At 39.6% G+C, this 27439-nt stretch overlaps 1 protein-coding gene across 1 annotated transcript in view; it reads right to left on the minus strand.

The window, feature by feature from the left end:
* Nucleotides 1–27439, minus strand: part of nhsl2 (NHS-like 2) — a 153084-nt gene that overhangs the window by 43188 nt on the left and 82457 nt on the right. Inside the window, 1 exon segment of the mRNA XM_042512606.1 lies at nt 6085–6321. Within this exon segment, the coding sequence (XP_042368540.1) occupies nt 6085–6321 (237 nt within the window).

Below are 27439 nucleotides of genomic sequence, written 5' to 3' on the forward strand. Positions count from 1 at the left end.
AGATGTCCACAAATTCAGAATGTCCAATGTTCATGAGAAACATGCCAGAAAAAAAGAAATTCATGACTATTTGTCATCTACCCAGAGGAAAAACTTACTGTAAGTACTATCCTTTCAAGAAAAACAACAGCATTAGTTGCTTGTTCAAATGCCTAAATATGACATATTTTTGAGAAGCAGGCAGGAGAAGTGCCAATGATGCTAAGCACTGTAAGCTACTGCTTTGAATAAGGGCAGCAGCATGACATATTTTAGCCACCTAAAAAAAACAATATCAGTTTAAGTGCATGCTATATTTAGAAAGTTTTCAATGCTTTATGTTACTGTCAGACAACCCATTCCCACGGGGAAGCCATAAATAGCTTCACTTCGCCAGCAATACTCTCGCCAAAGCCACCAGACTCCACTGACAAAAACAATGATAATTCTAGCCCACTATTCACAGGAGCTATCGGTTTACCACTGACTCGATCAGTTAGTTAGTTTGTGTTATTGGTGAAACCGAATCAACCGCTTAAAATGCAAAATTTACACAATAACACCATCAAAACTAACTGATCAAGGTAGTGGTAGACCAGCAGCTCCAGTGTTTAACGACATTAAATTACTGCTATTCTCAATGGACTCTGGTTATAAATAGAGCAACATTACAGCTTCAGTTCCCAAATAGAAATCGCTGTCTGATGGCGAGGTAAAGCAGTGGAAATACCCTAAATACGGTGTCTGCTTAAACCCTTTTTTACCTTTTTGCTGTTGCCCCATCATCCACAGTAGTGCATTGCTTAGATTCTGTGTTGGTACTCTGGTTCTCCAAACTGGGGGCGTGGCCATTGCCAACTACAAGATAATTCACTCACTACAAATAACTACCTTACACAACCTAACCTAAAAAAAAAAATAAAAAATCCAAACTGCTCCTTTAACCGGAGAAGGATCTTCAATGTCCAAAATAATGTTAGGCGTTCAAAACCAAAACCATAATCTTTCCCAAACCTTAACCAAGTAGTTAGTGTCTTGGTCATGATGATTAAGTTTCCTTGACCCTAATAAGATACTGGTCTTTTTTTTTTATACCTATTTATTTGGTTTTCAATACATATTATCAGTAGTATGATAATGCTACTATGTTCCTTTATGCAAAAAGAGGAAAAAAAATAAAACAAAAAATAAATAAATAAAAAACTAAAATAAAATTTAAAAAATTAAAAAAGACAATAAAAACAAAAGATGATAAGATAAACAACACTAACATATGTTACAGTTTTTTTTTTGTGCCTAAACCTAACCATACTTAACCATAGCTGTGACTGACCATGTGAAACGTTTTACAGTGTTTTGGAAGATTTTTGAAGGCAATGAGAAACAACATATTTTAGCATTTAGTTTGGAGGACTTGTTGAATGTAAGTGGTCAAAATCAGAACGGGACTAATTATAATTGAAGTCTTGCATATTGAATTGAATTAGCTCGTTAAAGTAAATTTGTGTAATCCAATCAGGAATAAAAAAGACACAAACCAGTCCCTCACATGAAAACCCTGTATGCTAATCGTTGTGTGGTGGTGATGTTGATGATGAGAGGCAACACTGGCCGGATTTCACTGTTGCCCACTTAGCAGCAACAGTGAAATAAATCTCACACAAATCTCGCTGCCGGGGGGAGCTGAATCTCGGCAGAAAACGCAGCAGATCCGTCTAACACCGGAGGACGACAGCCAGCTTCATAAATATGGAGGGCAGAGTGTTGAGGAGCGGGAAAGAGTATGAATATTTTACTGAGCCGAGGCCAGTGGGAGAGTGATGGTGAGGATGGCCGGAGAGAGAGTACAGCTGGTTGCTTTGGTGTTATATAACACACGCACACACAAGCAGATGGACAAACAGAACACAAACGGACACTGGTATACAAACTGAAAACATACACAGGAGCATACACATGGACGTGCTGTTCGCGACAGTGGGAAGCACAACAAAACACACGGGCAGCGTTGAACACATAAAAGCAAAGTGACATAAAATGAACACAAGCGACAAAAAAGATGAATGGCCACACATATTTTGTTACTCTCTCTCTCTGTCACACACACACACACACACACACACACACACACACACACACACACACACACACACACACACACACTTGCTGCTGTTGTCCACCCACGACTGCATTCATCCATCTTATTTTCATCATACACAAGATGCCAGCCCGTCTGAGACAATAACTGGCTTAATACACACACACACACACACACACACACACACACACACACACACACACAGAGAGAGAGAGCGAGAGAGACACCCAGAGTATAAAGACAAGGCAGTGGAGCAAAAGGAAAAGAGACAGAGACGTATGTAGGAGGGGACATACTGTACTATATGAGCTATTGCTAAACACTATACATAAACATAGAGGGAGAGAATGTAATATCACTCCAAAACCAGTAGGGTTTAAACACCTAGTATAAAGTATATTTAAAATCTATAGAGCATGATCTAAGGTGCATGGCATAAGTGCATGTGGGGTGTGTCCAACTCCACTTTTGCTTGTTAAACTGCAAATCATTTTGGCGCAAAGTAAGGTGCAAGGAGTAAAGGGGTTTTATTAAGTCCATTAATTAATCATAGTTGTGTTTGGGCTCAACATTAATTCAACCAATTAGACTGTCGTTTTGCATTCCCTATAAAATGCCAGGTGTGCCTGGTGCTAGCACACTTTTGTTTACATGGCAGATGCAGCAAATTGAAGAAGCAAGTGGTTTTCTGCTGAGATTAATGCAGTCAAAGCAATGACGTCACGACTGCAAATATCGCAGGCCTTTTAAGCAACAAAACTAAAAACTGAAGTTATAAGCTTGACACTAAACTTTTGGCTTCTGAAATAATCAAGTTATGCTACTCCTCATGCATAAAATTCCCCCTAATGGGGGGTTAGACAGCCCTGCAGCTCTGCTCTGCTCTCTGCTATGTTTACATTTCAGAGTATGTAATTAGTCATTAGACTTTTGACCCATTTTTTGTTGGTTAATGGAGCAATCACCTTATGCTGCCTCAAAATAGCACTGTGCTTACAATGCGCCTGACCGAACCTCATTTTAAGACTTGTACGCCCATGGGCGCACAGATGGGCACAAGCACATTTGTTACTTACACAACGTGGGTGCTGGCCGTGAAAATGACAGCTGCATCAGTGCGGAACTAGCAATGACAGTTACACTGCACTGTGTGCCACTTTGTGTTAGGCATAAGATAAGGTCCGTAAACATTAGCTTGCACAAATGATGCTTTTCCACTGCATGGAATGGCACGGCTCTATTCTGCTCAAATCACTCTTTTTTGGTTATACATCAGCAAAACGTATGGATAGTACCTTGTACTTTTTTTTTTTTGGTACCACCTTGGTCGAGGTTCCAAACAAGCTGATTACAGAAAGTGGAGTCAAAACACCTCAGACCACTCACTGGTCATAGAAATTCATAACCACCACGATACAGGACCATTTTTAAATAGCCAAGCAACTGTAAATAATGACCACAATTATATTTAGTCACTTTTCCCTGATTTCTAAAAATGTGAGGCCACAAAACTATGCTACACACTACATACACTATGTGCACTAAGTCATAAAATTCATAAAGTGCAGCCGTCCCTCTGTTTTTTGAAGACAAAAGGATCCAGCAAGTGCTGCATTGAAGATGATGTTACAATAGTTACACACAATGCTATGCTATGCTATAGCAATCAGCTGAGAATCACACCTATACTGACAGGGTACCATCGCAGTGGAAACAAAATAGAGAAAAGGACCTGGTACCAAAAGTGAGATGAGTCAAGGTGAACTATGCAGAGGAAGCAAGTAGTCCTCTTGGGGTCAAACACAAAAACAATAACGTAACAACAACAAATTATGGATTTGCCTGCCAAGGGACTGCTGATAAAATTTAGCTATCTAACTCAGGAACACTCAATGACTGACAATGGTTAACTAAAACAAATAAAATAAAATAAAATAAAATAAAATAAATACATCTTAAAATAGTGCAAAATCAATAAAGTAAAACAAGTCAATTACAAACATCAGAAAATAATTAAAATGGCCCTACCTATGGACAGAATAGCTTAGAAAAAACCAATCAACTTTCTTCCAAGTCCAAGACATGATTGTCTACATTCAAGGCTACAATGCTTATGCCACGCACATAATACAAATACAAGTTATTGCACAGAGTCATAAAGTAGTGTACAAACAACTACTTTAATTATGAGTTTCATCATAGACAGTCCAGACACTTAAAGTCTGCTCAATTATTCATCTCCTTTAATTTAGTTCTATGACAAGACGTCAGCTTGACAGACAGCTGGTTATCTACCCAGCTGCATGGCAGGAATACACTGAAAAAGTGGAATCTGCTCTTCAGTCACTTCTCTAAATGTTATCATGTCAACAAATACAGAGAGGGCAGATTTGTGTGAAGAAGCTTTTTGTGTTATCACAAAAGTAGCCGTCTCGCATGTTGGGTGAACAGTTACAGTACCAGCCACAGCATACGGGACGGTGACTAAAGGAAGCTATGTACCCGGCTATCATCTACATGACTTTTTGACTGAAAACAAATTTCTTGTGTACATTGTAATAAGTCAATAACACTTTGCACATTGTGCAAAAACAAAAAAAAAATATCAAATCCATCTGAAGGCAGCTGTCATTTGTTTTTGAGTCAGACTCACGTGCAATACACTTTCTCAGTACTCTCAATACTGCCTGGAGCTTCAATTGAGTATTAATGCGCAGCTGAAAATAGACCCTAACAAATGCACTATTTGCCTCTGTTTGAATAATGTTTGTTACAAACTAAGATGCCCAGCTTTCTTAGGGAATTAATTAAACTTTGTAGAAATGACCTACAGTATATAACTGTGACCCTTTTCATTTGAGATTTACATTATCAGTGGGCGTCAGTGGGCGTCAGTGGGCTCGGCGCTGAATGCCAGAGGATAGGGAATTCAGAAAGTATTAAGGGAAGGTGTAATACTTTTTGTTGGTTTTGGTTGTTTCATGGAAGAAAAATAAAATCAGCCTTAAACTGTGAAGAGATCTGAAATATCTTCAGAATCGATGTAAACACATGAGCCATGAAATGTATTATGTGGAGACTTTTTTTCATCCATTCCCTCAGGTGTTTGTTCAAAGTTGCCGTTCAGCCCCCCCCTTATTCATTCAGCTAAAACGCAACAGTGATCGTTTTAATGGAAGAGCCGGGCAAAGGGCGAGACAGCATGAGTCACACAGAGAGAGAAAGAGAGAGAGAGAGAGAGAGAGAAAGAGAGAGGCCACTAGAGATACAGTAATACCTGAGAACAAATGGACACCCTAGTTCCCTTGAGTGCTAATTTGCGCTCGCGCACACACGGGTTGAACCCCACTGACTACAGGCTGAGAATGACAGCGTTCCACCTTAAAAACCAAAAACAAGGCAGTGTTACAACCTCTGACTACCAACTTAAATGTAAACAGACGTCTTTGAATGCCTCCTTGTACAAACACACACACGCACAAAAAAAACACCAAGAGTCATACACATATACACACAATTATATCAAGAGTGTTCATCCCATCCAAAACACATGCAGAAAATCACAGATACTACCTTAAATAACAACGCTGCAAGGTGAATCCAATACACACTATCACCAGTGTTTCTATGCACACACACACACACCCTTCAGTACAATATAAACACATGATAGCAAGGGAAATTGAACACACACGCCCTCTCACAAAGCTTATCTGAATGCTTAAACACACACACACATACGCCTTAGAGGGTACCGACACACACCCATATCAACCCAGTCCAATGCCACACACACATGTAAACACTTTCCCACCCGCCTCCGCTTTTGCCTCCACGCCTTTCCCACCCACTCAAAACACAGCACACACACTCTCGCCCACACACACACACACACACACACACACACACACACACACACACACACACACACACACACACGCTACTTCCACCCATCCATCCATCTATCCATCCAATCCCCCCTCGTTTCCCTCTCCATCCATCCTTACCTTGCAGCAGGCTCTGGAGGTTGAGCTGCGCCTGCTGGTGCAGCTCCTCGACACACTCCGGCCTGCTCCACGAGCCGAACACGTTCACGCTCTGTTGCCATGGAGACCTGAAGTGGGCCGCACCGCCGCTGCTGCTGCTGCCTCCTCCTCCGCCGCTGCTGCTGCTGTGGTTGCCGTCGCCGTGGCTGCTGCTGCTGCCGCCGCGCCTGCCGCTCTCCGCCTCTAGACCGCTGGTGGCTGGAGGAGACGGAGGGAGGAGAGAGGGAGAGAGGGAGGGAGGGGGAAAAAATGTTGAGAGGAAGTGATGGATGAAGGGAGAGTGGAGGGGAGGAGAGAGAGGAAGTGAAATAAGGACGGGAAATAAGATTATTGGGAGGAAGGAAAAGGAGGAGAGAAAGAGAAGAAGAGGTGACAGGCAAGAGGGAGAGATGAAGGTGGATGGGGTGAAGGGGGTAGAAAAGAGATGAAAGAGGAAGGGAAAGGAGGGTGAGAGGTGAAGAGAAAGGAGAAAAGGGGGAATATGAGGAGTATAAAAGAGAAGAATGATGAGGAGCAAGATGAGAAAAGAAATTGGAAAATAGAGGGGTAAAAGGGGAGAAAAGAGGGGATGGAGCGAGGAGAAAGAGGGAGACAGAGTGAAAACCACACGTAAATAAAAATGTATGAATTTGCATAACTAATACCCAGAGACGCAGATTACATAACGGCAGTGTGTTGTCAGGGAGAACAAGGACTGAGGAAGAAAGGAAGGAGGGACGGAGAAAAAGAAACAGGGATTAGGCAGAAAACGAGGGAAGAATGGACAGGAAGAGAGGTAGAGAACAGATTTGGAGGGGAACGGAGAGAGGGAGCGCTTAATTAGGAGAGAAAAGGAGGAAGATAGAGGGACAGTCATGGGAGAAGATAGGAAGGGAGGGAGGAGGAGGAGAAGGAGGGATTAGGGCAGGGAGGTATGTGAGAAAAAAGAGACAAATTGTGATTGTGGCATTAGGGAGAGAAAGAAGAACAAGAGTGGGAGGAGGAGGGAAAGATGGATGACATTTAATGGGAGGAGAGCGGAGGGATGAAGACAGAAAGGAGGTTGATTTGAGTAAAGAGAAGAAGAGAAGAAGGCTGGAAAAAAAGGGGGGGGACGCAAATGTCTGCCCTTGTCACTATCAAACCTTCAACACAAACAGACAATCAAAACAAATCACTACGAGCGATCGCAAATGGCCATTCAACGTCGACATGAATGAGGCGTTGCTTTGAATCAGCGGTGATGAAATAATTTGACACATCCAGCAGCTGATAAAACATGACTAACAAACACAGGAAATCCCAAATGTGACAGCAGGCAGTGTCCAACTGAGCTGTCGAGGCTTTTAAAAGAAACTTTCTGTGACAGCAAAGTCACTGAAACGATAATTTATCATTAGTTCTAATGATGCCGCTTTGCAGTAGACTTCTGCTGCTACATATTATGCTCTACGTGTCCTTCTGAGTATGCTCTTTATGCTCCGTGATGCCACTATTGTGATGTCAACACAAGCACATGGTGGGATTACACTGCACATGGTTATGTTAAGGCAACAACAGCACATGGCAAACAATGCCAGGACGTCAACAAACGCACGTGTAGTTTAGGATTAGGCAACAAATGCATGGACAGTTAGGATTAGTTCTAACCTGACCAATTTCAGATCGATTTCCATTGACTTTCTGATTCAATGTCTGATATGTCCAGCCCCAAAACAACATATATTATCATTCTAACAGCTGCTGTTTGTAATACATCCTTAATGTCATGAAATGGTTGCAGTTGCACTCCAGAACTAAGTGGTAAAGTTTGGGTAACAAAACTACCTGGTTAGGTTTAGGAAAAAACTAATTTCATCTCTAACTTACAACTAACATACATCCCTTAAGACATGTTCAATACAATGTCATTACTGTAGAATGCTTCACATGCCAGCATACAGGGCTACACTGTTGATAAAAGAAGCCAACCTTGACCTCTGGGCATGGACACCTGTGTCCTGGATGAAAGTCCTGTATTTGTTTGACCCTACCACCTTTGGGCTTTTCAATATTATACAGACTTTGCAGCATTTTATGTCACTTCCTCCTCTTATCATGGTCACAAGAGGGTGCTGCCTTACAATAAACTTAAGTATGGGTTTTAAAAAGCTGCTTGCAAAGTCGAAACTCAGCTCTAATGGAGCCACATTTACATCTGAACTATCACATATGTAGGAAATCTACATAGGTCACAGGTCCATGTTTTGCAGAAACATACATTAAATGTTCCTGCTTTCTGGGGAATTCTGCATCAATTTATGGTGTCTTTAATTTGTGACAATAAATGTGCTACTTCATGTTTATATCAGATAGGACGTATCCCAATGTTTCCACACAAAATCTACACCTATGGTGTTAAGCCTCAACTGTTGAGGTTACTCAGTCACTATAAGGACACACATGTGCCCACAACAGTATGTTGCACCTTAATCTAATGTGCCAAATAAGATTTAATAAGCAGGATGCTAATATTCATGTAAATGTTCTCAAGAACAGCCTGTTTTGGGCTCCAAGCAACATCCATAGGGAACTGTATATGTAAAACAATTCTTAAAATCTGACAATATAAAGGGTGATCTCCACTTTACCTGAAACATATTCTCCTAACAGAAATGACACTTTGTCAGAGTGTTCCTGAGTAAGACAGTGACGCACCAACTCAGTGAACTGCTTTGGTTGAGATCCTCAGCTTAAAACCAAAACCTCTGAAGACTCTGTGTGTGTGTGGAAAGGATCTCTGATGGGTACATGCAGAAACTTGATTTGCAGTTGGAAGAAATGGTTAAAATTTAAGAGCTCTCAGTTCCCAACAGACAGACGTACAGACAGTTATTCTGCACCGAATCCACCGGCACTATCACGTCTTGTTTGCTCTGAAGCAGCCGTCTCTTCTCACAGAACCCGCCGTACTGTATGGAATCACAATTTCACCCTCGCAGCTACTGGCTTCATCTTCCTAAGCTGCTTTCACACAATCGTCTCCCAGCAGAGAGAGCTACTGTTTATGATACAGAGTTGCACGTCGGTTAGCATCAGCTGCAGAGAAGAGAACAAAGGCAATCATGCATGATTTATAACGTACTGTAGAAAAGACATATATTCTCACCATGGAGCCAATGCTACTTTACTTTTTTTATGTGGAGCCTTAAGTACGTCTGCTGCGCTTTCTGTGGCATTGTTTCTTTCTGAAGCTAATCTGTGTTTACTGGATGTATGTATTGTGTTGTGAGCCTTGCTGCAAGCTAAATATCCCATTAGGGAACTTGAGTTTGAAGCTCAGGCTCACCCAGTAGATTATACTCGTTATTTTCTCCTCAGTTTTCAGTCTGCAGTATTTTAGGCAGGGGAGCAAACTTTTGCGCATACTTAACTGGAGTCGTTGTGACTGTTTCTTGACATCCTACATGTAAAATAACTTACAAAATACATGACATATACTGACACATATTGACAAAAATATAGGCATAAAATAGCAAACTGTTGTACTTAAAGGAGTTTAAGTAACTTAAATACAAATCATTTTTCAAGACCAGATCTGTGTATTTGAAATATTAAATGATTAGCTTTCAGTTAATACATTTACCTGAAAAAAAGCCATGCAATGAGAAAAAGGAGATCCTGTTAATCATCACAATGAGAAACTTTCTGGAAATAATGACTCAGTTATCTCAAAAAATGATTAAATATCTCAAAATAATGACTTAAAGTGTCTCAAAATAATAATTAAATTATCTGAAATAATGACAAACGGCACAAAGTCATTATTTAGAGAAAGCTTTAAATCGAGGTACTTAAAGTTTCTCCTTATGATGACTTACAGGATCTTTTTTTTATCACATTGGTGGAAATGGGCTTCCATAGATTTTAGGAAGGTATACTTGGGTACAGCTTTATCCCAAAAAGTGACTACAGACATTATTTGTTGCACGATTCATGTTGCATGTGTGCATCATTTTGAAACTTTTCAAAGATGCTGAATTGTAACCAGAAGGTTGCAGTGTAAATTACTTTTTGGGAGTTTGGTTGTTTGACTTTTTTAGCATGCACAAAAGACCTTCTCTCAGATGCAAGCCTGTGCTTCAGCAATTTGAATAACTCTGGGTGATTGTGTAATAAAATAAATTCCATGCAGAGGTCAGATTATGTAAAAATCTTTTCACTGTGTTCAGAGACTAATGGGTCAAATAACAAAAAGGTCAGTGTTATGTTTTTTTTTAATGGTCGCACCTTGATTGTGGCTACTGGAGTACACGTTTCCTAACCTTTGCAGCCCTTGGGAGAAAATGAGAAATACTAATGCCACTGAGAGATGTCTGAGACATGTGATGTGGGGTTGAGTGCTCACTGGGAACATCTTTTCAAAACCTTTCTATCTCTCATTGTTTACAATAAAAAAAGAGAAGGATGCACTATTAAGATCACTCAAAGCGAACTAAGTAAACAGGGAACTGAAAAAAATAAAAATGTTCCAGCCTTCGTAAAAGCAAAGCACCTTAGGTTTTCTACAGCTACATAAAAATGGTGAAAGCTGATGCAGACTGTTCTCATTCCAAGTTCTTCAATTACTGATGCCCTCTTGTGCCCCTCGCTGTGTAAGTTTGAAGCCAAAAGCACTCTATAGCATGTTGAGAAGATGAACTGGCCTTTCAATTAACTCCAATGTAAACCCATCCGCAGCAATACTTGATGCTGAAAGCAACGGACGTCTAAAGAGTGGATGGGTCAAACAAAATCAGACTTTCATCCAGGAAACTTCAGTTTGTGTCCTGTGTTAAACCAAAAGTCAGTGTTGTCTCAATTAACCTTACTTTACATAACAAACTTACTTGTTTTAAGCAAAGTTTCTTAATGTAATAGTTGTCTAAACCTAACCGTGTACTTTTAAAAACCTTGAATATGTGTTACAGTGTGTTTCAGCTGTGTGTCACATAGATTGGGGGCACCAAACTTCCCAAAGTCAAATCTCCAAAGGTATTTTTTACACTTTACAGTAGTTTTTAACATAAACTAAAAAGGTTTCTTTCTAGTTATAGTTAAAATAAGAACCTAAATGAACTGTTCATCCCATTAAAAATATTTCCTCTTAGTGCTATTTAACTATATTGTTTTGGTCTGAGTTGGCGAGTGTTGGCGATATAGGCCTATAATTTCGCGTTTATCATTAAGACCTGGGACTTTTAAAAAAATGTAACGATCTTGTGTGGATGACAGTGTGCATGCGTATTTGTGAGAGTTAGGTCATTCATGCGAAAGTCACACAAGCCTCAGGAGCTTCTAAAACGGTAGCACAAATTACTGTAAATACATGACCAAGAAAGAGAGAGAGAGAGGGAGAGGGAGAGGGACTTTTGCTACTGTCGTACATTTGAGACACTGTTTTTTTTTGGGGGGGGGGGGGGATTGACTGTGTGCAAAGAATTTCTCACTGTTCTCACTACACATCAACACAGCAAAGAGTCCTTATCTATCTAACAGGGTTTTTCACAGACTGGAAGCCTCACAGGATTCAGGCTCAAGTCAAAAACACACCGTCACTGCTGCAGTGCCATCAGAAACCAAAAGGAAACTCCACAAAGCTGGTTCTCAGCAGGACCATAGCGTGACTGGTAAAACAAAATTAAATGACAGGACTGCGAACTTTGTGTTGCACAGCTCCACGTCACTACCTCAACAGTATGCCTCTTCATCAGCCATGACAGCTACGGCATGAGAGGAAGACAACCTGTCACCTGACACAAGACCATAAAAGAAGAAAGCCTGTCACTTCAGAGGAGTGAAAATTCAAAGTACAGCAGCCACGATGTGCCAATCAAGGAGCAGTTTCTGGAGGAATATGCTGCTTTTGAGGATTTAACTGGTAGAAAATAGGATAATAGTATGAAGTTTTACACCAACAATGATGTAAGAAAACAAGAGGGGAGTGGACAATAAAGTAACATGGCAAATATTTATAAAATTCTGTTGAAAGTTTAGTTTAAAAAGGTCGGGTTTGGTTCTCTTGAGACATAAGTAAATGAAGCCTAATGGCTCTAAGGGGAGCAGTAGGAGCACAAGGAATAAGTGAACCTTTCTGTCAATTAGCCTTGATGTTTTCATTTGAACCCAAACTATCATCTTTTTTCGAAAACGGCAAGGCTATTTTAATTAAAGCTTTGAAGGCAAAGGTCTTCCAGCAGTCATTAAACATTAAACGTTTAACACAAACAACATAACCATTTAACAAAACTATACAATTGAGTTCAATAATAGGCTAACTGTAAGTGTTTACCGACTAGCCAAGGCACTTTCACATTGCTTAAATTAGCCTAATGGCTAACAGAGTTTTGCTTAATAGTTTAGGCCTACGTGTATCATTTATTACCATTTTTTTCTTACTCACCGCTGGTTAAAGTCACTGCATCTCCCGACAGAACAGCACTGTTGAATTTCAGCCTGCGTTCACTTTTTTCAGTCTAACTTTGTTGAAACAGAGCAGCTAATGTTGCTAACAGAAATTAGCATGCCTGTCCAGGCAGGTACTTGGTAGTTAATCCCATGACGGCGTTCTATAAATAGCCTATGACATGTGCTCTGTCTGTTGACCCTTATTTTCTCTGAAATCCAAAATATTTCCACACTAAAGATTCATTACCAAATAGATAGCATTATCCTCATTGTCTCTCTTTTAGCTGATTGTCATTATCTTCCTGTTTAAGTTTTTACTCATTGATCAAATCAAATGTATCATTGGTCATTGAATCGACACAGATCAAACTAATCCTTAAACCCCACTCTCAACTCCATGCTCCCTCAGTGCTTTTCCTAAAACTGATGTTCCCTCAGCCCCATGTGAACCAAAAACTAAATTTCGGTCTCAGTGTTGACTGTAGGCACTAAAAAAAGTTAGTCACTAGTGATCAGGGAGGGAGAAGTTAAATCATCCTGTCAGAAAACAATAGCTGATAAAAAGGAATAATTTGACTAATTGAGATATAAAAAAAAATCACTATCAGGCGAGAGCTGTTTGATGACTGTTTGCATTAAATAAAAGTACCTCCTGAGGGAATTTAACCCCAAAGCCCGCATTGCTGATAGCAATATTTAAATAAGTGACAAAGTGCCACTGAGGAATATTATCTAAGATTAATCACAAATATATTTTTGGTCAAAAACAAAAAATAAAAATAAATTGCTTGCTCTGCTTCTTGAAAGAGAATCCATCTCAAGAAAATGGTACAATTACTAACTGAATACAAAATTAAAATATGTGGATAGTTTGGGCAGATAGTACAGGTTGGATTCTGTAATGAGGTGTAAAAGGATAAAGTAAAGGTTATTGTTGCTGTTTTTAAAACAGCTATATCAGTGTTTTGCTTGTGCATTCACACACTGTTAATTGTTTTCAGGAGGATGACTAAACATTTCACAATAAATTACTACAACACAATACAGTGACTTACTGTGAAAGTAATGCAACTGGTGGCCAGTAAAATTATTGTAAACGTGCAATTTATTGTACAGTTATTTATCGTAAATTTTGGTCAAATATTTTACAGTGCAGTCATGGTGTCTGAGGAATTTTCTGACCTCAACACACTTTTAAACCTGCGAGCTGACAGCACAAACTGTTTTGACAGATACAAGAAACAGAGGAGTCTTCGGGGGAACACTTGTTTCCTTTGAGGTTAACAATTAATTCTTGATAAAAAGTTGTGCAGCAGCTGTACACACACATACACACACATATATACACACACAGAGCGGACTCACGTCCTCCCCAGCAGAGATGTCACTACTTTTCCCTTCCTCCCTTATGTAACCGCGGTGACATGAAAGGGAAGGGAGATGGAGGGATTGGATGGAGGAGACACAAGCCTCTGGGCATCACTGGGCAGATTTAGGGAAGAAAAAAAACTCATTCTCCACAGTCCTTTTGAGGAAAAGGAAAAGATGGTTCTGGAGAGAAATGAATTGCAGTGACTCGATGGTTCATATAGAGAGAAAGTGTGAGCGTGAATGTCAAGTTGAAGATCACAGGTTCGGTCCCCACAGAGCCAACATGCTCATTCACAATAATGTGAGCTAAACAGCTTCACTCTTGTAAAAAGAGTGCATCATTTTTGTTTTATAGTAATTTATTTTGAATTTAAACATCAGTGAATATTGGATTAAAGTACAATTACCACTTCCCAGTTGTATGCCACCGCACATCAGTCAAGTTGCAGTTAAAGTTTACATGCAAATCTGTGAACACATGGATGCTTCACACACATCTTCCCCTCAGAAGGAAAGAAAACCTATACAATCAGCACAGTTTCTAGATGGGAACTCGATATTGGTGTCGCCAATTCTGTATCCAAACAAATATCTCCTCTTTTGTTCCTGAGATAAGACGTTGAGTAACGGCCAAAAAAGTGTTTTGCAGAACATTATGATGTCACATTGAAGTTGACTTTTGACTTTTTAGATATAAAATGTTATCACTTCATTTTATCCTATGACACATATGGGTGAAATGGTGTCATAACTAGCACATGAATTCCTAAGTTACTGCCAAAAACATGTTTTGTGACGTCACAGTGACCTTGACCTTCAATCACCAAATTATAATCAGTTCAGTCTTGGTAGATGTTTGTGCCAAAACCGAAGAAATTCCCTTGAGGTCTTCTTGCGAGACTGCGTTCACGAGAATCAACAAAAGAGGTGACAGTGACCTTGACCTTTGACCTTTAACCACCAACTGGTTAATCCTTAACTGAAAGTGGACGTTTGTGCCAAATTTGATAAAACAAAATATCCCTCATGGTATTCTTGAGATATCACATTCACGAGAATGAGACAGATAAGGTCACAGTGACCTACGACCTATGACAACCAAAATCTAATTAGTTTAGCGTTAAGTCCAAGAGAACATTTGTGCCAAATTTTAAGAAATGTCCTCATGCCGTTCTTGAGATATTCCATTCACAAGAGTGAGACAGACATAAAGACGATAAAGCAAATGAAAAATGTCTGTCTTGAGCTCAACTTAGGTTGAATACACCTTAATCATTCGGGCTAAGATAGGTAAACAGTAAAGCAGCATGTTAAATACAAGATGTACAAACTTTTGACAGGAAAAATGCTAAACAGGTGATTCTCATCAAGAAAAACACTTCACATCCAAAATACAAGGAATCTTGCTCTCTCCTTGTGTTGTTTGTGTCTAAAACAAAGTTTTTTAATTGCATGACAGAAGCGAAACCACCAACAGATGGAGTCTCCGGTCTTAATTCTGCCTAGTAATGTCTGATTGGCTCATTTTCCAACTGAGGAAACAGCTGTCCGTGAGAACAACACCAGACCTAGTCGAAACTAAAAAAAAATTGGAGCTGAAGGCAGCATTCAGATGTCTGAAACCAAGCACCTAATGAGAAACGTGTGCGAAATGCAGTATGTGTTCCTGATGATGTTATTTAAATCAAATTCAACTTGGAAATGAAACTTTTTCAGGCTTATAAACGAGGTCACGACAGAAAAAAAATTCGGAAACGACTGACTTCAGAGGTCTGAATATCTATAAAACACCATAACAGACAGATGATTTGGACCCAAAGGGCTTAAAACTTAACATTCTGTGGTGTTAGATCCAAATTCAGATCCATTATTGTCATATGTGCAGATATGGCAGTGAAGCAGTCACTGTGGCAATGAAATTCTTAGATCTCCCTCCAACAATGCAATCAAACAAATATTTATAGTTTTTTTTATTTTAATAAGTAATGTAAGTTAACTCTTAATAGGTTAAGACATAGATGCAGCAGCAAAATACAGACATATACCCATTTAGACCATTCATCATTTTGATCGCAACTGTCCACCTGTAAGGTTTCATGACTCTGTGACAGACAGACATATAAACAGAGATAGATATATAGATAGATAGAGCTTATACTATTATAAAATGGGCCATTTTGCATTTTAAGTACTTTTACTTTCAGTACATGAAGTATATTTTGATGCTAATACTTCAGTATTAACAATGCAGGAACTGTACCTGTAACAGAGTATTCCAACTGTGATATAACTACTTTTAGTAGTAAGTAAGTTTAGTAGTAAATCTGAGTACTCCTTCCACTGCTGCAGGTAGGTAAGCAGGTGGAACCAGTGCAGAAGAATATGTTCACACAGCACCAGTTTTACCAGCAACACCTGTGGCCAGTGCGCACAGGGATGAACATGCATCATTACTGTCGTCAGCGACAAAACGCACCCATTGACCTTCTCTAATATTAAACTCTGACAGAGGAAGAGAGACTGAGGAAAACAGCGAGGGTTGAAACTCTCCACGCCTCTTCCAGCTGACACAGAGAAAACACAGGAGTGATACTTTGACTGTGCCCACTCTCACAACAGGGAGAGAGATGCCTCACACACACATCCTCATGAAAAAGTTTGACAGTCTAGCTTCAATGCTACACACAAATAAGTAAACAGAAAAGAAGTTTCACACCTACTCTATACTGGCACACACACACATGCAGTACAGCGAGGTGTTGCACGGAGTTATTTTGTCTCTAAGGCCTATTACTAATTCATTCCCCTCTGTGTGCGTTGGAGTGTCAGCAGGGAGGAGGCAGATTTAGACAAGCTGTTAGCACTGGACACACACACTTTCTGTCTCCCACACACACACACACACACACACTAACCATCGCTCATATTTTACCATCTTTATCACCCACGTACTCTGCTTTGGTGTGCATGATAAAAATACATCTGTGTATCTTTCACACTTGTGAGGAAACGTAATCTGGTTGATAGGCCAGGAGCTAGCGCTGTACACCAAGTACTGACCTCTGTGTGTGTGTGTGTGTGTGTGTGTGTGTGTGTGTGTGTGTGTGTGAATGACAGGCTTATGAGCCACTGTAACCATTAGGCCTGTGCTCAGCAGACTTGTTTATGTTTGTCTTAAATAATGCTGTCACTGCCCACGGAAAAGCCGACCTAAAATAAAGTTTTGTGTGTGTTTGTGTGTGTGTGTGTGTGCGCGCACGTGGGCCGTGCAGTAAACTAGATTTACCAGCTACACTGAGACCCAAATGGAACATTAGCCATCCTTCTGGGTGTCGTTATCGAAATGAAGCAGGCATCCTGCGCAAAGACATTATCCCTACTGACCTTTGCTGTTACTCTGTCGTAGACGCAAAGGTCAACGCAGATAATATAACTGACCCCTGAATCTCTTTGCTATCAAGGTAATAAAGAACTACAGCTTGCAACTGTGTAAAATGCAGAAAATACATGCTGAAAAAAAATGTACGGGTTAAAGTAGCTCTATACTCTGTTTGAGTTTTGAAAACTTAGTGCACCTGTAGATGGCTGGTTTTAATTGTTTGCTTAGTTTAGAGTCTTCTTTACTCATTATTTGTTCTGCATGTTTCTGATTAAAATTTTTATTTTTATTTGCAGTTTTTACTTTGCAAATTATCTTTACATTTAAAGGGATAGTTTAGATTTTTTCTCCTTCACCTCAAACAACCCCTCGCTGGACATTACCATTCCCTCTCTGAGTCATGGCGTGGTATAAAGCGGTATAAAGATGTATCATTTACCACTTTCCCTGACTCTTTCCGTGCCAGTGCAGCCCACTCACCCTGACGGCTAAATGAGCAATTAGCTGAGTGTGAATCAGAGGTGTTGCGACAAGAACGGTACGCAGGAAGCCAGAGGGTTACTTCCTGTCATGATGCACCAATGATGAAGTCAAACCAGGACAAGTAGGAGTATGTCAGACTGGTTTGTGATGCATATTGGTAAGAGAACTCAATTGAGCTTGGATTTTACCATTACCTACTTATGAAAGCTGTAACTGGATACATTATATCTAAAATGACATTTGACCATGTGCCTTTTCTTTTGAAAAGCATCTGGTTCAATTCTCTAAAAACTGGTGCTAGCCTTAGTTTGGTCCACTTTTTAATGTTTTTTCGAGGGTACGCACATCCACAAAACTTTCAAAGGTGCTAGATCAAAAAATCAAACTGAGGCAATAATCAAACAGAAGACTGTATTAATTTTTGATTGTGCAACGTTTCGATCGGTTCTAGTCTGGACCAATATTAACTGGTGTTCTCGTCTAAGTTTGGTCCAATTTTTAATGGTTTTTTAAAAATATTTGGTCCAATATTTACTGTAGCTTTCACCTCAGTTTAGTCCAGTATTTACGGGGTTTGAAAATTTAGGTCCTGTATCTACATGTGATTTAGCCCTGGTTTAGTGCAATATTCACTGGTGGTTTAGCCCTAGTGTGGTTCAATATTCAGAATTTATATATCTTTTTTGTCTTGCTGGCTGGTCCAGTCTTTTCACCAAATCTTTGATAACTTATACACACCTCAATTGTTTGTTTTGCAAGAAGTGTCAAAATATCTTATTGTACAAGTTAATTATGACTACATGTTAAATAGTACTGTAAAAACCTTAACTACACATCCCATAATTTCTTAAATACTGCTCTAAATAGAGGAGGATAGCACTATTTTCTTCAGCAAGTCCATATTCAGTATACAATATAGAAAACAAAATTTGCTTACATGGACCTTTACTTGTGTCTTTGGAAAAATCAATACTTGCAATACTTTTTTATGATGTTGTCAATACGAGTCTCATATTCAACCTGAAAGTTACAAGATTACAGTTAAATTTACTGCTAAACAAAAGTCAAAGTCTTAAAAAGCTCTTGACATTATTAAAATGTATAAAGACCTCAACCTGCACATGTGGGTGATACAAAATTTGACCAAAACTATTAAAGTCTAAGCTCTGCCTCACCCTTCTTTCTGCCTCAGGATACACTGTAGTTTATAGCCAAGTCCTGTAATATTCTGTAAATTTGACACTATAACTGGCTGGTTTTCAGGCCCCAGTAATATCCTAATAAAACATATGGTGGCCCTCAAGGGACAGTCACATTGAGTGACATTTTTAAAAAATGGGTTCTACTTGTCATCAAAGCCACTTTTGCCTTATTATTTTAATAAGGATCCTTATCCTTTTGACTTAAAAGAACATTTTCCCCTGAGTTCCCATTAACTTTTGGCCTGGGACATTTCTTAGTGAAATATGAAGAAAACAGAGTAAACATTTTCTTAAAAGACCTTATGAAGATGGCATTTGAGAAGATTTGGGATCCTAACTGCAGCAGATAAAGACGTATCTGAGGTATTTAAGGAGAGTTTGGCCAAACAAGATAAAGGCTGCTTATTAATGTGCCCACTGGTTTGGACACAGGTGTGAATGTTCCCTCATAACACTTCAAATTTTAAATTGGCTAAATTGGTTTGAAATTAAGTCTGTGCATGTGGTTACATGTTACACATCTTATTCACTTGGAGGATGTGTGTATTATTGGGTGTGTTTGTGCAGCATGCATGTGCAGCCTCTGACTGCTGCAGCCTGTGGCCTCTCTGCAGCTCAGTGCTGTCCCCTGCAGGAGAAGCAGGTTTAAAACACAGACATTGACAGTGAAGAAACCAAACTGTATCTATTGATTGTGTTCAGTTTTAGTTAAAAGGCAGTGTACAGTCTGTTGAATTTTATTTTAGTTTCTTTTCTATTCCTAAAACTCTTAAGTTTTATCTTATTCATGTTGATCCCAATGTTACATACAGAATACACAAGTAATTTATTTAAATGAAGGACTCTGTTTGTCTCTAATTACAGACACACTTTAACACTCACACGCAATCAAGGTTTTTAAGGAGTCGTGACTCAGTCCCAGATGTTTTCAATGATACACCAAACAGCCTAATCACAAACACACAAAATATATTCACATAGTTACTGCAGCATCAGGGTGTCTAAAGGTTTCCACTCTGTAATATTAAACGGTATTTAATTTCTGTTTTTTTTTAAATTTCGGACAAAACAAGCTATCTGAAGATGTCACCCTGGCTCTTGAAAACTGTGCTGAACATTTGAAATAATGGGGAACAAATGACATGAAAATTAATGCATGGTACACAGAAACGGTTCAACTCTGACATTAAGCCCGTCAATAACAGTTAACCAGTAACGTCTGCTGTGTGATACAGTTAGCCCTGTCACTGTGTGTGACTTTGTCCCAAGCACAGCGCTCACACTCCCACAGCAGTAGTCTCAAGATGAACAGAGAGAAAGAAAGCAGGACAAGGAGGGGCTGAGGGAATCAACATGCTGCACTCCGGTCTACAATGAAATGAGATTTTAACCATTTTCAATACATGACATTGCGGCAAAGTTGCAGTGATTGGACAAAATTGCAAGGCCACGCAGAATTCAAAGCAGCTGGCTGAATTTTCATTAACTGTTATGATTGCAACGTCCTGAAAGAAATGACTTTCTTGCTTCAACAAATACTCACCAGAGCACCAAATGTGGAATAATCTGCTGCTGAAAATGGTTCTCAACAAACTCACTATTTACTCCTGTTTGACTAACATTTGCTGAAAACTACAGTGCCCAACTGTTTAAGGAAAATACTGAGCTGTTTTTTAAAAATGAAACTTAACACCTGTCACCTGGTTTTAACGATTTAGGCTCCTTTTACAGTAGGCACATATGATTTCTATGGTTGTGTGAGCTAAAATCATTTTGTGGAAGTCACAACTTAACAATTCATGCCATTGTTGACAATAAAATTATAAAGAAAATGTTATGCTTTCTTTGCTTGCCCGTTAATCTTTCATTGTTTTAAGTCATACATAGCAATAAATCATTAATAAAATAAACTGCTAAATCAATAAACTCTTTGATGAAACAGCACACTTTGTGTCTTATTACATTTACTGTAAATGTTCTCAAATATGAAACAAAGCCAAAAATGCTGTCAACACCAATCTAATTTACTGTTGCATTAGCTTAAAGTAAAAAAGCCAATACTTGTAAATATCTAATTAAATGCTTTTAAAGACCCAGAATGTAAACAATCTTTTAAGACTTCTTGCTCTGATAAAAAAATTTTGACAGACAGTTTATTAACGGCCTGGTGGGTCTCTGGCATCTCTAGCAATCGAAGACGAAAGCAATCACACAAATACAGTTCCCAATTCAATACATAGACTCACACTCACTTAAAGGGTGCACTGGCTGTCTGCAGTTATTAGACCCTGGCAGTAATTTATAGTGACATGAGCCACAATTCATCATCGGCCTCCTTAGTTTCACGTGTTTATCCTCCTCCTCCCTCTTTCTCTGAATCACTCTCTGTCTTCCTTGCTCTCTCTTTCCATGTCTTGCCTGACTTCATCCTTTATTCCCAAAATCACACAAAGTTCCTCCTTTTCACTTCTTTCTCTGTCATCAGTCACGTATTCCCCAGAGCTTTCCATCCACTCCCCTCTTTCTTCGCCTGTCATATCTCCTTCATTACACACACACACACACACACACACACACACACACACAAAATGGGGGACAAGCGGTAGGGTGGAGTAATGGAATTGAATGTAATGAGGAGGTGTGTGTGTGTATATGTGTGTGCATGCATGTGTGTGCGTAATCACAGGACTAATCCACCTGGCTCAGCCACCATGGAGAATAAGCTCGACTGAAGTCAACACAAACACAACAATCAACATGCCAAATGGCCATTTTGTGAGTGTGCACGTGTGTTTTTTGTATGTATGTGTGTGTGCTTGTGTGTGAGCTCGTGCATCCTAGTGTATCAGTGTATATAACCTCCCTGTGTGTGAGTGTGCAAACATATCATCCCATAAAGACGACATAAATGCACGTACTAATTTCATCTGCTCTGCTGGATAAGTGTGTATTTTTGTGTGTGTGTGTGTGTGTGTGTGTGTGTGTGCGTATGTGTGCATGTGTCCGTCAGGGGCCTAATTGAAGAGATGGATGCGTTCAGCCATGTTTGCTAACAGGAACAAAGATCCAATTTTATGCTAATTACTGACGCAGAGATTTGCGTCACTTTGATTCTGATGGTTAGTTGGACAAGGAGACAGTTAACGTGAGTCACTGCTGCAATCACACACACACACACCCACACACATACAGTGGCTTCCTCCCTGAAACTGCCACATGGAGACAATGTCTGTATTTTGGAATTATTATATATTATTTTCAATACACGCTCTTATTATGCCACGGTTGCCTTGGATACAGACTAATCAGCCCGGTGGGAAACTGCAGAGCCCCATGTGATTCACACACACACACACACACACACACACACACACACACACACCACACCAAAAAGTGCACACACACGGACAAAAGCATGAATGACTAAGCATTTCAGTCACTCCAAACACTCAAATACCTGTCAGGGTGACAAATGTGTGTGTTAATGTCTCATATAGATTATATATATTATATATTCCGTGTCCACTGAATATACATTTTTCTCCAATATTTTCATGCCAACATAATTTTAAAAGTCCTGTGTTTAACAGAATTGTCTGATTTCAATTGTTTAATAACCCCTGAAGCAACATTCAGACCTCCACTGGGCACTAAAACTCTTCACTAATTAAGTGAAGTAATGTTCATTTTCTTTACTGCAAGGTGAACCACTCCAACATATTAATCCTCTCAGCAGAAAATGAATTCAAACCATAGTGGAACAGTTAACGGAATAAAGACGTGGTCAGGGACAGATGAGTGACTCACCATATGCAGGATTTAATAAAAGGCTGATATCAACACATATAAGAGTATTTGTGTGAAATAATTTGGCTGTTTTCAGCCCGAGAGGCTCTTTCTTTTAAACTAACCCCTCTGATCAGAGTCACTGATGTAGTCCAGCTCGTCCATATCAAAGTTTAAACCCATCTGATTTGGATTTGTTCTGTTTTGTTCACCTCTCCTGAATTGTGAAAACTAATTTTCCCTCTTTTTCAACACTGCGACATCCAGCTCTAATTAATTACCAAAAAATTAACATAAAATGTGATCAATCAATTGTCACTTGTGACTGAATCAGATTTTGATATGACACACACCTACGTGACATGCATGAGTTTGATGCTTCCAGTTGTTTCTAGGTAAACATGATGCCAGAAATACACAATACACAACAACAACACAAAAAAAGAAAAAAAGTTATGTCAAACACAGGACTTTCTCCCAGGACACCAGTGTTCAAAACCAAGTGAAGATACTTTTGGTAACTTTATGCTAAGGTGACGACACCAAACCATGATCGTTTATCTGAACCTAACCTACATAACTTTACGTTAAGTATGTAACTTTACATTTAGTATGTATTGTAAAAATACCATTTGTGGGGTGCTAATTTATTCATTTATTTATTTGTTTTTACAGGTAATCTCATTGAGACACGGGGTCTCATTCTCAAGACAGACCTGTTTCGGACAACATAATATAACAATAATTAGTTATAGACAAACAGATATATCATTACAGTGCATACAACATTTATGTGTGAACCGTTTATGTGAATCTACACAAGACAGATTGTATGTGTGCACCTATGTGCCACATCGAAGGACCGCCTACTCAGTTGACGTCCTCATGCATAGGCAGAAGTATGCAATTGTGCACCAACATTGTCATTTCAGAGTGTGAAAAAAACAAACCGAAATATTAAACCCTATCTGTATTGTTTTGATTTTGCCTGTGCATCATAGTTTTTGCAAACTTCTTCACAGGAAGAGCACTTCTTCTTCTTCTATTAATTTCTAGAAGACTACGCATTGTAGATGCATTGCTGCCTCCCGCTGGTTAAAAACAACAATGCATTTAGCTTTTGCAAATGGAAGTAATATGCGTGTTGCATGTTAAAACCAGGTGTAAACAAGGCCTTAGAGGACATCTCAGTTAAGCTTATCCCTAACTCAACAACTACTACTCCCTTGAGCAAGGCATTTAAAGCATGAGGGGACTTCTCTCACAGAGGCAGCTGCTCTCAGTTGCTCCCAAGAGTGAAAAAGTGCAACTATATAAATGCAAAGCAAGCTGTTGTGTACTGTCACATATGCACAACGTCCCAAATAGTCATTTAGATACAGACTGTTACAGTAAACAAATCCAGATTGTTTAAATGTGCTAATATGCCAGATTTATGGTGTGGAATATCTAATAACCTCAGTGATCTAATGTGCAATACTGCCAATGAATGAGTCATAATCAGTGAAAAAAATCTTGCTGACTTCAATCAGCTGTAAAATCCACCTAAAAGAGAGAGAGGATGATTTCAAGTCAAGTTAAAAAAGCTGTTTCCCGAAGCAGGATTCCTAATCTTTGATGTCACTCATTTTCTGCAGGCACACCGCAGGCTGTGTACGAGCATCTGACTTTGTGTTATTTGAGCTTCCCGACCCAAATATGAGCTTTATCTTAATTTGTACTTGTCTACCGAACTACAAAATCCCTTCAGATCCCCTTAAAACTCTCCTTCAGTTATAATCTCACATCATTTAAGTCAAAATGAGGTCAGCAGCAGCCTGACTCACAGTACTTTGTGTTTTGCAGGCATGTAGACTGTTTGAAAGTGCCGCGTCGAGCATTTAACAACAAAATTAATAACACATTCATGCTGAGACACTGGTATTACTACCCTGAATATATAGGCCTTTCAGTGCCTACACTATAGATTGAACTTCCAAGTAAAACTTTAAATGTTTCAATAACACAAGTACAACTGCACTTCTCTGTTGAGACTTTGCATTTTTCTTTCTTTTATGCTTGTACGCTGATCTTTCTATTGAAGTTTTAACTTTAATTTACTTAAAGTCAGTCCTTTTTAGCCAACTTTGTAACTTCAGCACATTCCACTTATTCATGTCCAGACTGCTGGGATGGACTGCGTGTCACTTTAATGACTGCAGCTCTAAATTCAGACACCAAACACACTACACGCACACACACACACACACACACACACACACACACACACACAGTCACTGATTATTTATCACAGTGATTGATAACACACACATTCTGCAGATATCACTGGGCAGGGCTGCCACAGCTGACTCAGCTACTTCTGCCAGAGGTCAGGAAATGTGTGTGTGTGTGTGTGTGCGCGTGTGTGTGTGTGTGTTTGAATGTGTGTGAGCACATGAGGAACCAGGGGAGAGTTTGTCTATCTGTGTATGTGTCCCGTCTCTTGGCCCTAGAGGAAAAGACTGCGGCAAACAGACAGGAAGTGATGTCACAGGTCTCCCAAGGTCAATGGCTATACCCGTTCCTGTTCACAACCCTGCCCAAGACACACACATACACTCTTTACCCTATGACAAGGACTGTCTCCATGACCTTTTCACCCCATCAGCGGAGGTCAGTGAGCACTCGTCCTGCTGTAGTCCATCAATCTTCCTTTATCGCTTTACCTCACAACACACACACACACACACACAAACACACACACTGACCCTGCAGCAAATACACATGCCCTGCTGCTGTCTACATCAGGACACAGATGGCCCAAGGTGTACTGTACACACTCTCACAACATCTAAACAGCTGTCAACACTCATCCAGGCAAAAACATCTGTACAACAACACACAAAGTTTCAAAATAAAAGTTGAAAAAGACAGAAAATGATAACGAAAGACAGACAAATGACAGCAGATTGAAGTCGTTCCCGTTTCCCACTGAGATTTTTTCTCTTAAATGTAACACAACAAAACAGGTAAACACTTTCGGCAGCCTCAGCGAAAGTCATTCATACTAGTGGTGTTTATCTTTGCTTTTAAACACGACACGACCGCGGTACATGATGTCGCTTTAACATTTTATGCTGAACAACACTTGTGATGCTTTTAATATTTGATGCTCCAAACTGCAAACAACCGACAGCGAGGACAAGTCACACTGCTCCAACAGGAAAAGACATGCTGTGCTTTTATTTTGGCCTTCTGCCATTAAACAAACTGCCATCCTACTGCAATATTTGATTTCCACAAAACACTCTTATTTTTAGCGTTTACCAGGGTTTACACTGTGGGCATTTTGTATTTGGTTTGAGTTATAAACTTCCCACCAAGTTGGAGATGCAGTGGTTGATTTTTGCATTTGCAAACAGCTGGATAACAGATGTGGACACACATTCATTCATATAAAACCACCTATGACAGACGAAGGAGACAAAAGAAAGACATTTAATAAATCATCATGCTGAAAGATGTCAGTGCAGCAATAAGTAGGTGTCTAATCAGCTGTTTCTAAGCACAAGGCAAAACCTGAAATGGAAAAATTATTGCTTTTATATTAAATTGACTTTTGCATATTTTACTGAGGCACACCGGTGCATATTGTGAGTTTGTCTCTTATAAATTAACCAGTTAGTTACCCGTTAATGGGTCTTGGGCTAATGAAAGCAAGATAAACTGAAAGTGACATCCCTTTTTAAGATACTTTATAGCTGCATAAATAAATAATTATTATACTAAATGGATATGCACTTGTATAGCACTTTTCTAATTATTCTACCATTCAAAGCGTTTTTACACTGAGTCACATTTACCCATTCACACACATATTCATACGCTGATGGTCAAGGCTACCGTTCAAGGTGCCACCTGCTGCTCATTTTTTAACCATTCATACACATTCATACACCAATGGAACAGCCATTGCGACAATTTGGTGTTATCTTGCCCAAGGATACTTCGGCATGTTGACTGGGGAGCCAGGGATTGAACCACCCACGTTGCGATTAGAGGACAACCTGTTCTACCACCTGAGCCACAGCCGCCCCCGCTAATAAACTGAAATGTGTAATCTGAAGGAGGTTGCCAACTCTGCAGCCCATGTCGGCTTTTTGGGGGATTTAAGGGTCTTGTAGCTCAAGTTTTTGGGTGGAGAAGCAAAACATGAAAATGCTCGAGTACAAATCCAAGTGCAAATCAAGTTCAAGTCAAATTTGTATGCTACTTAAGTACAGTCCTTCACATTCTTTAAAAAGGCACACACTGATATCACAGAGTGATGTGTTGTTATATTTACCAATCAGATTAATTGCTATAACAACAATCATAATAATTTTGTTGCTTTTGGAGATCCAGAACCAGAGCTGTACTTCCTGTCTGGCCCTCTTTGACAGTTGGCCTCAACAGACTACAGTCCCCACAGGCACCTTATCGCCAGCTGCCAGGCCCTCAGATTTATTCTGGCACCACTTCCTGTAGTTCCAGCTTGCTTTGATAGAGTTAACCTTGTCTAACGGCAAACTACAAAACCCCACTGGCACCCGGTGACCGATACCAGCTCCCACTGTGACTCACACCCACAACAATGCTTATAAAGAATGTGTTTTCTTTCATCCTGCCTTTCACTGTGGATTATTCACACACTGTGTCAGTATATGTGCAT

Source organism: Plectropomus leopardus, chromosome 23 (assembly GCF_008729295.1).
Source record: "Plectropomus leopardus isolate mb chromosome 23, YSFRI_Pleo_2.0, whole genome shotgun sequence".
In the NCBI taxonomy this organism is placed as follows: Eukaryota; Metazoa; Chordata; class Actinopteri; order Perciformes; family Serranidae; genus Plectropomus; species Plectropomus leopardus.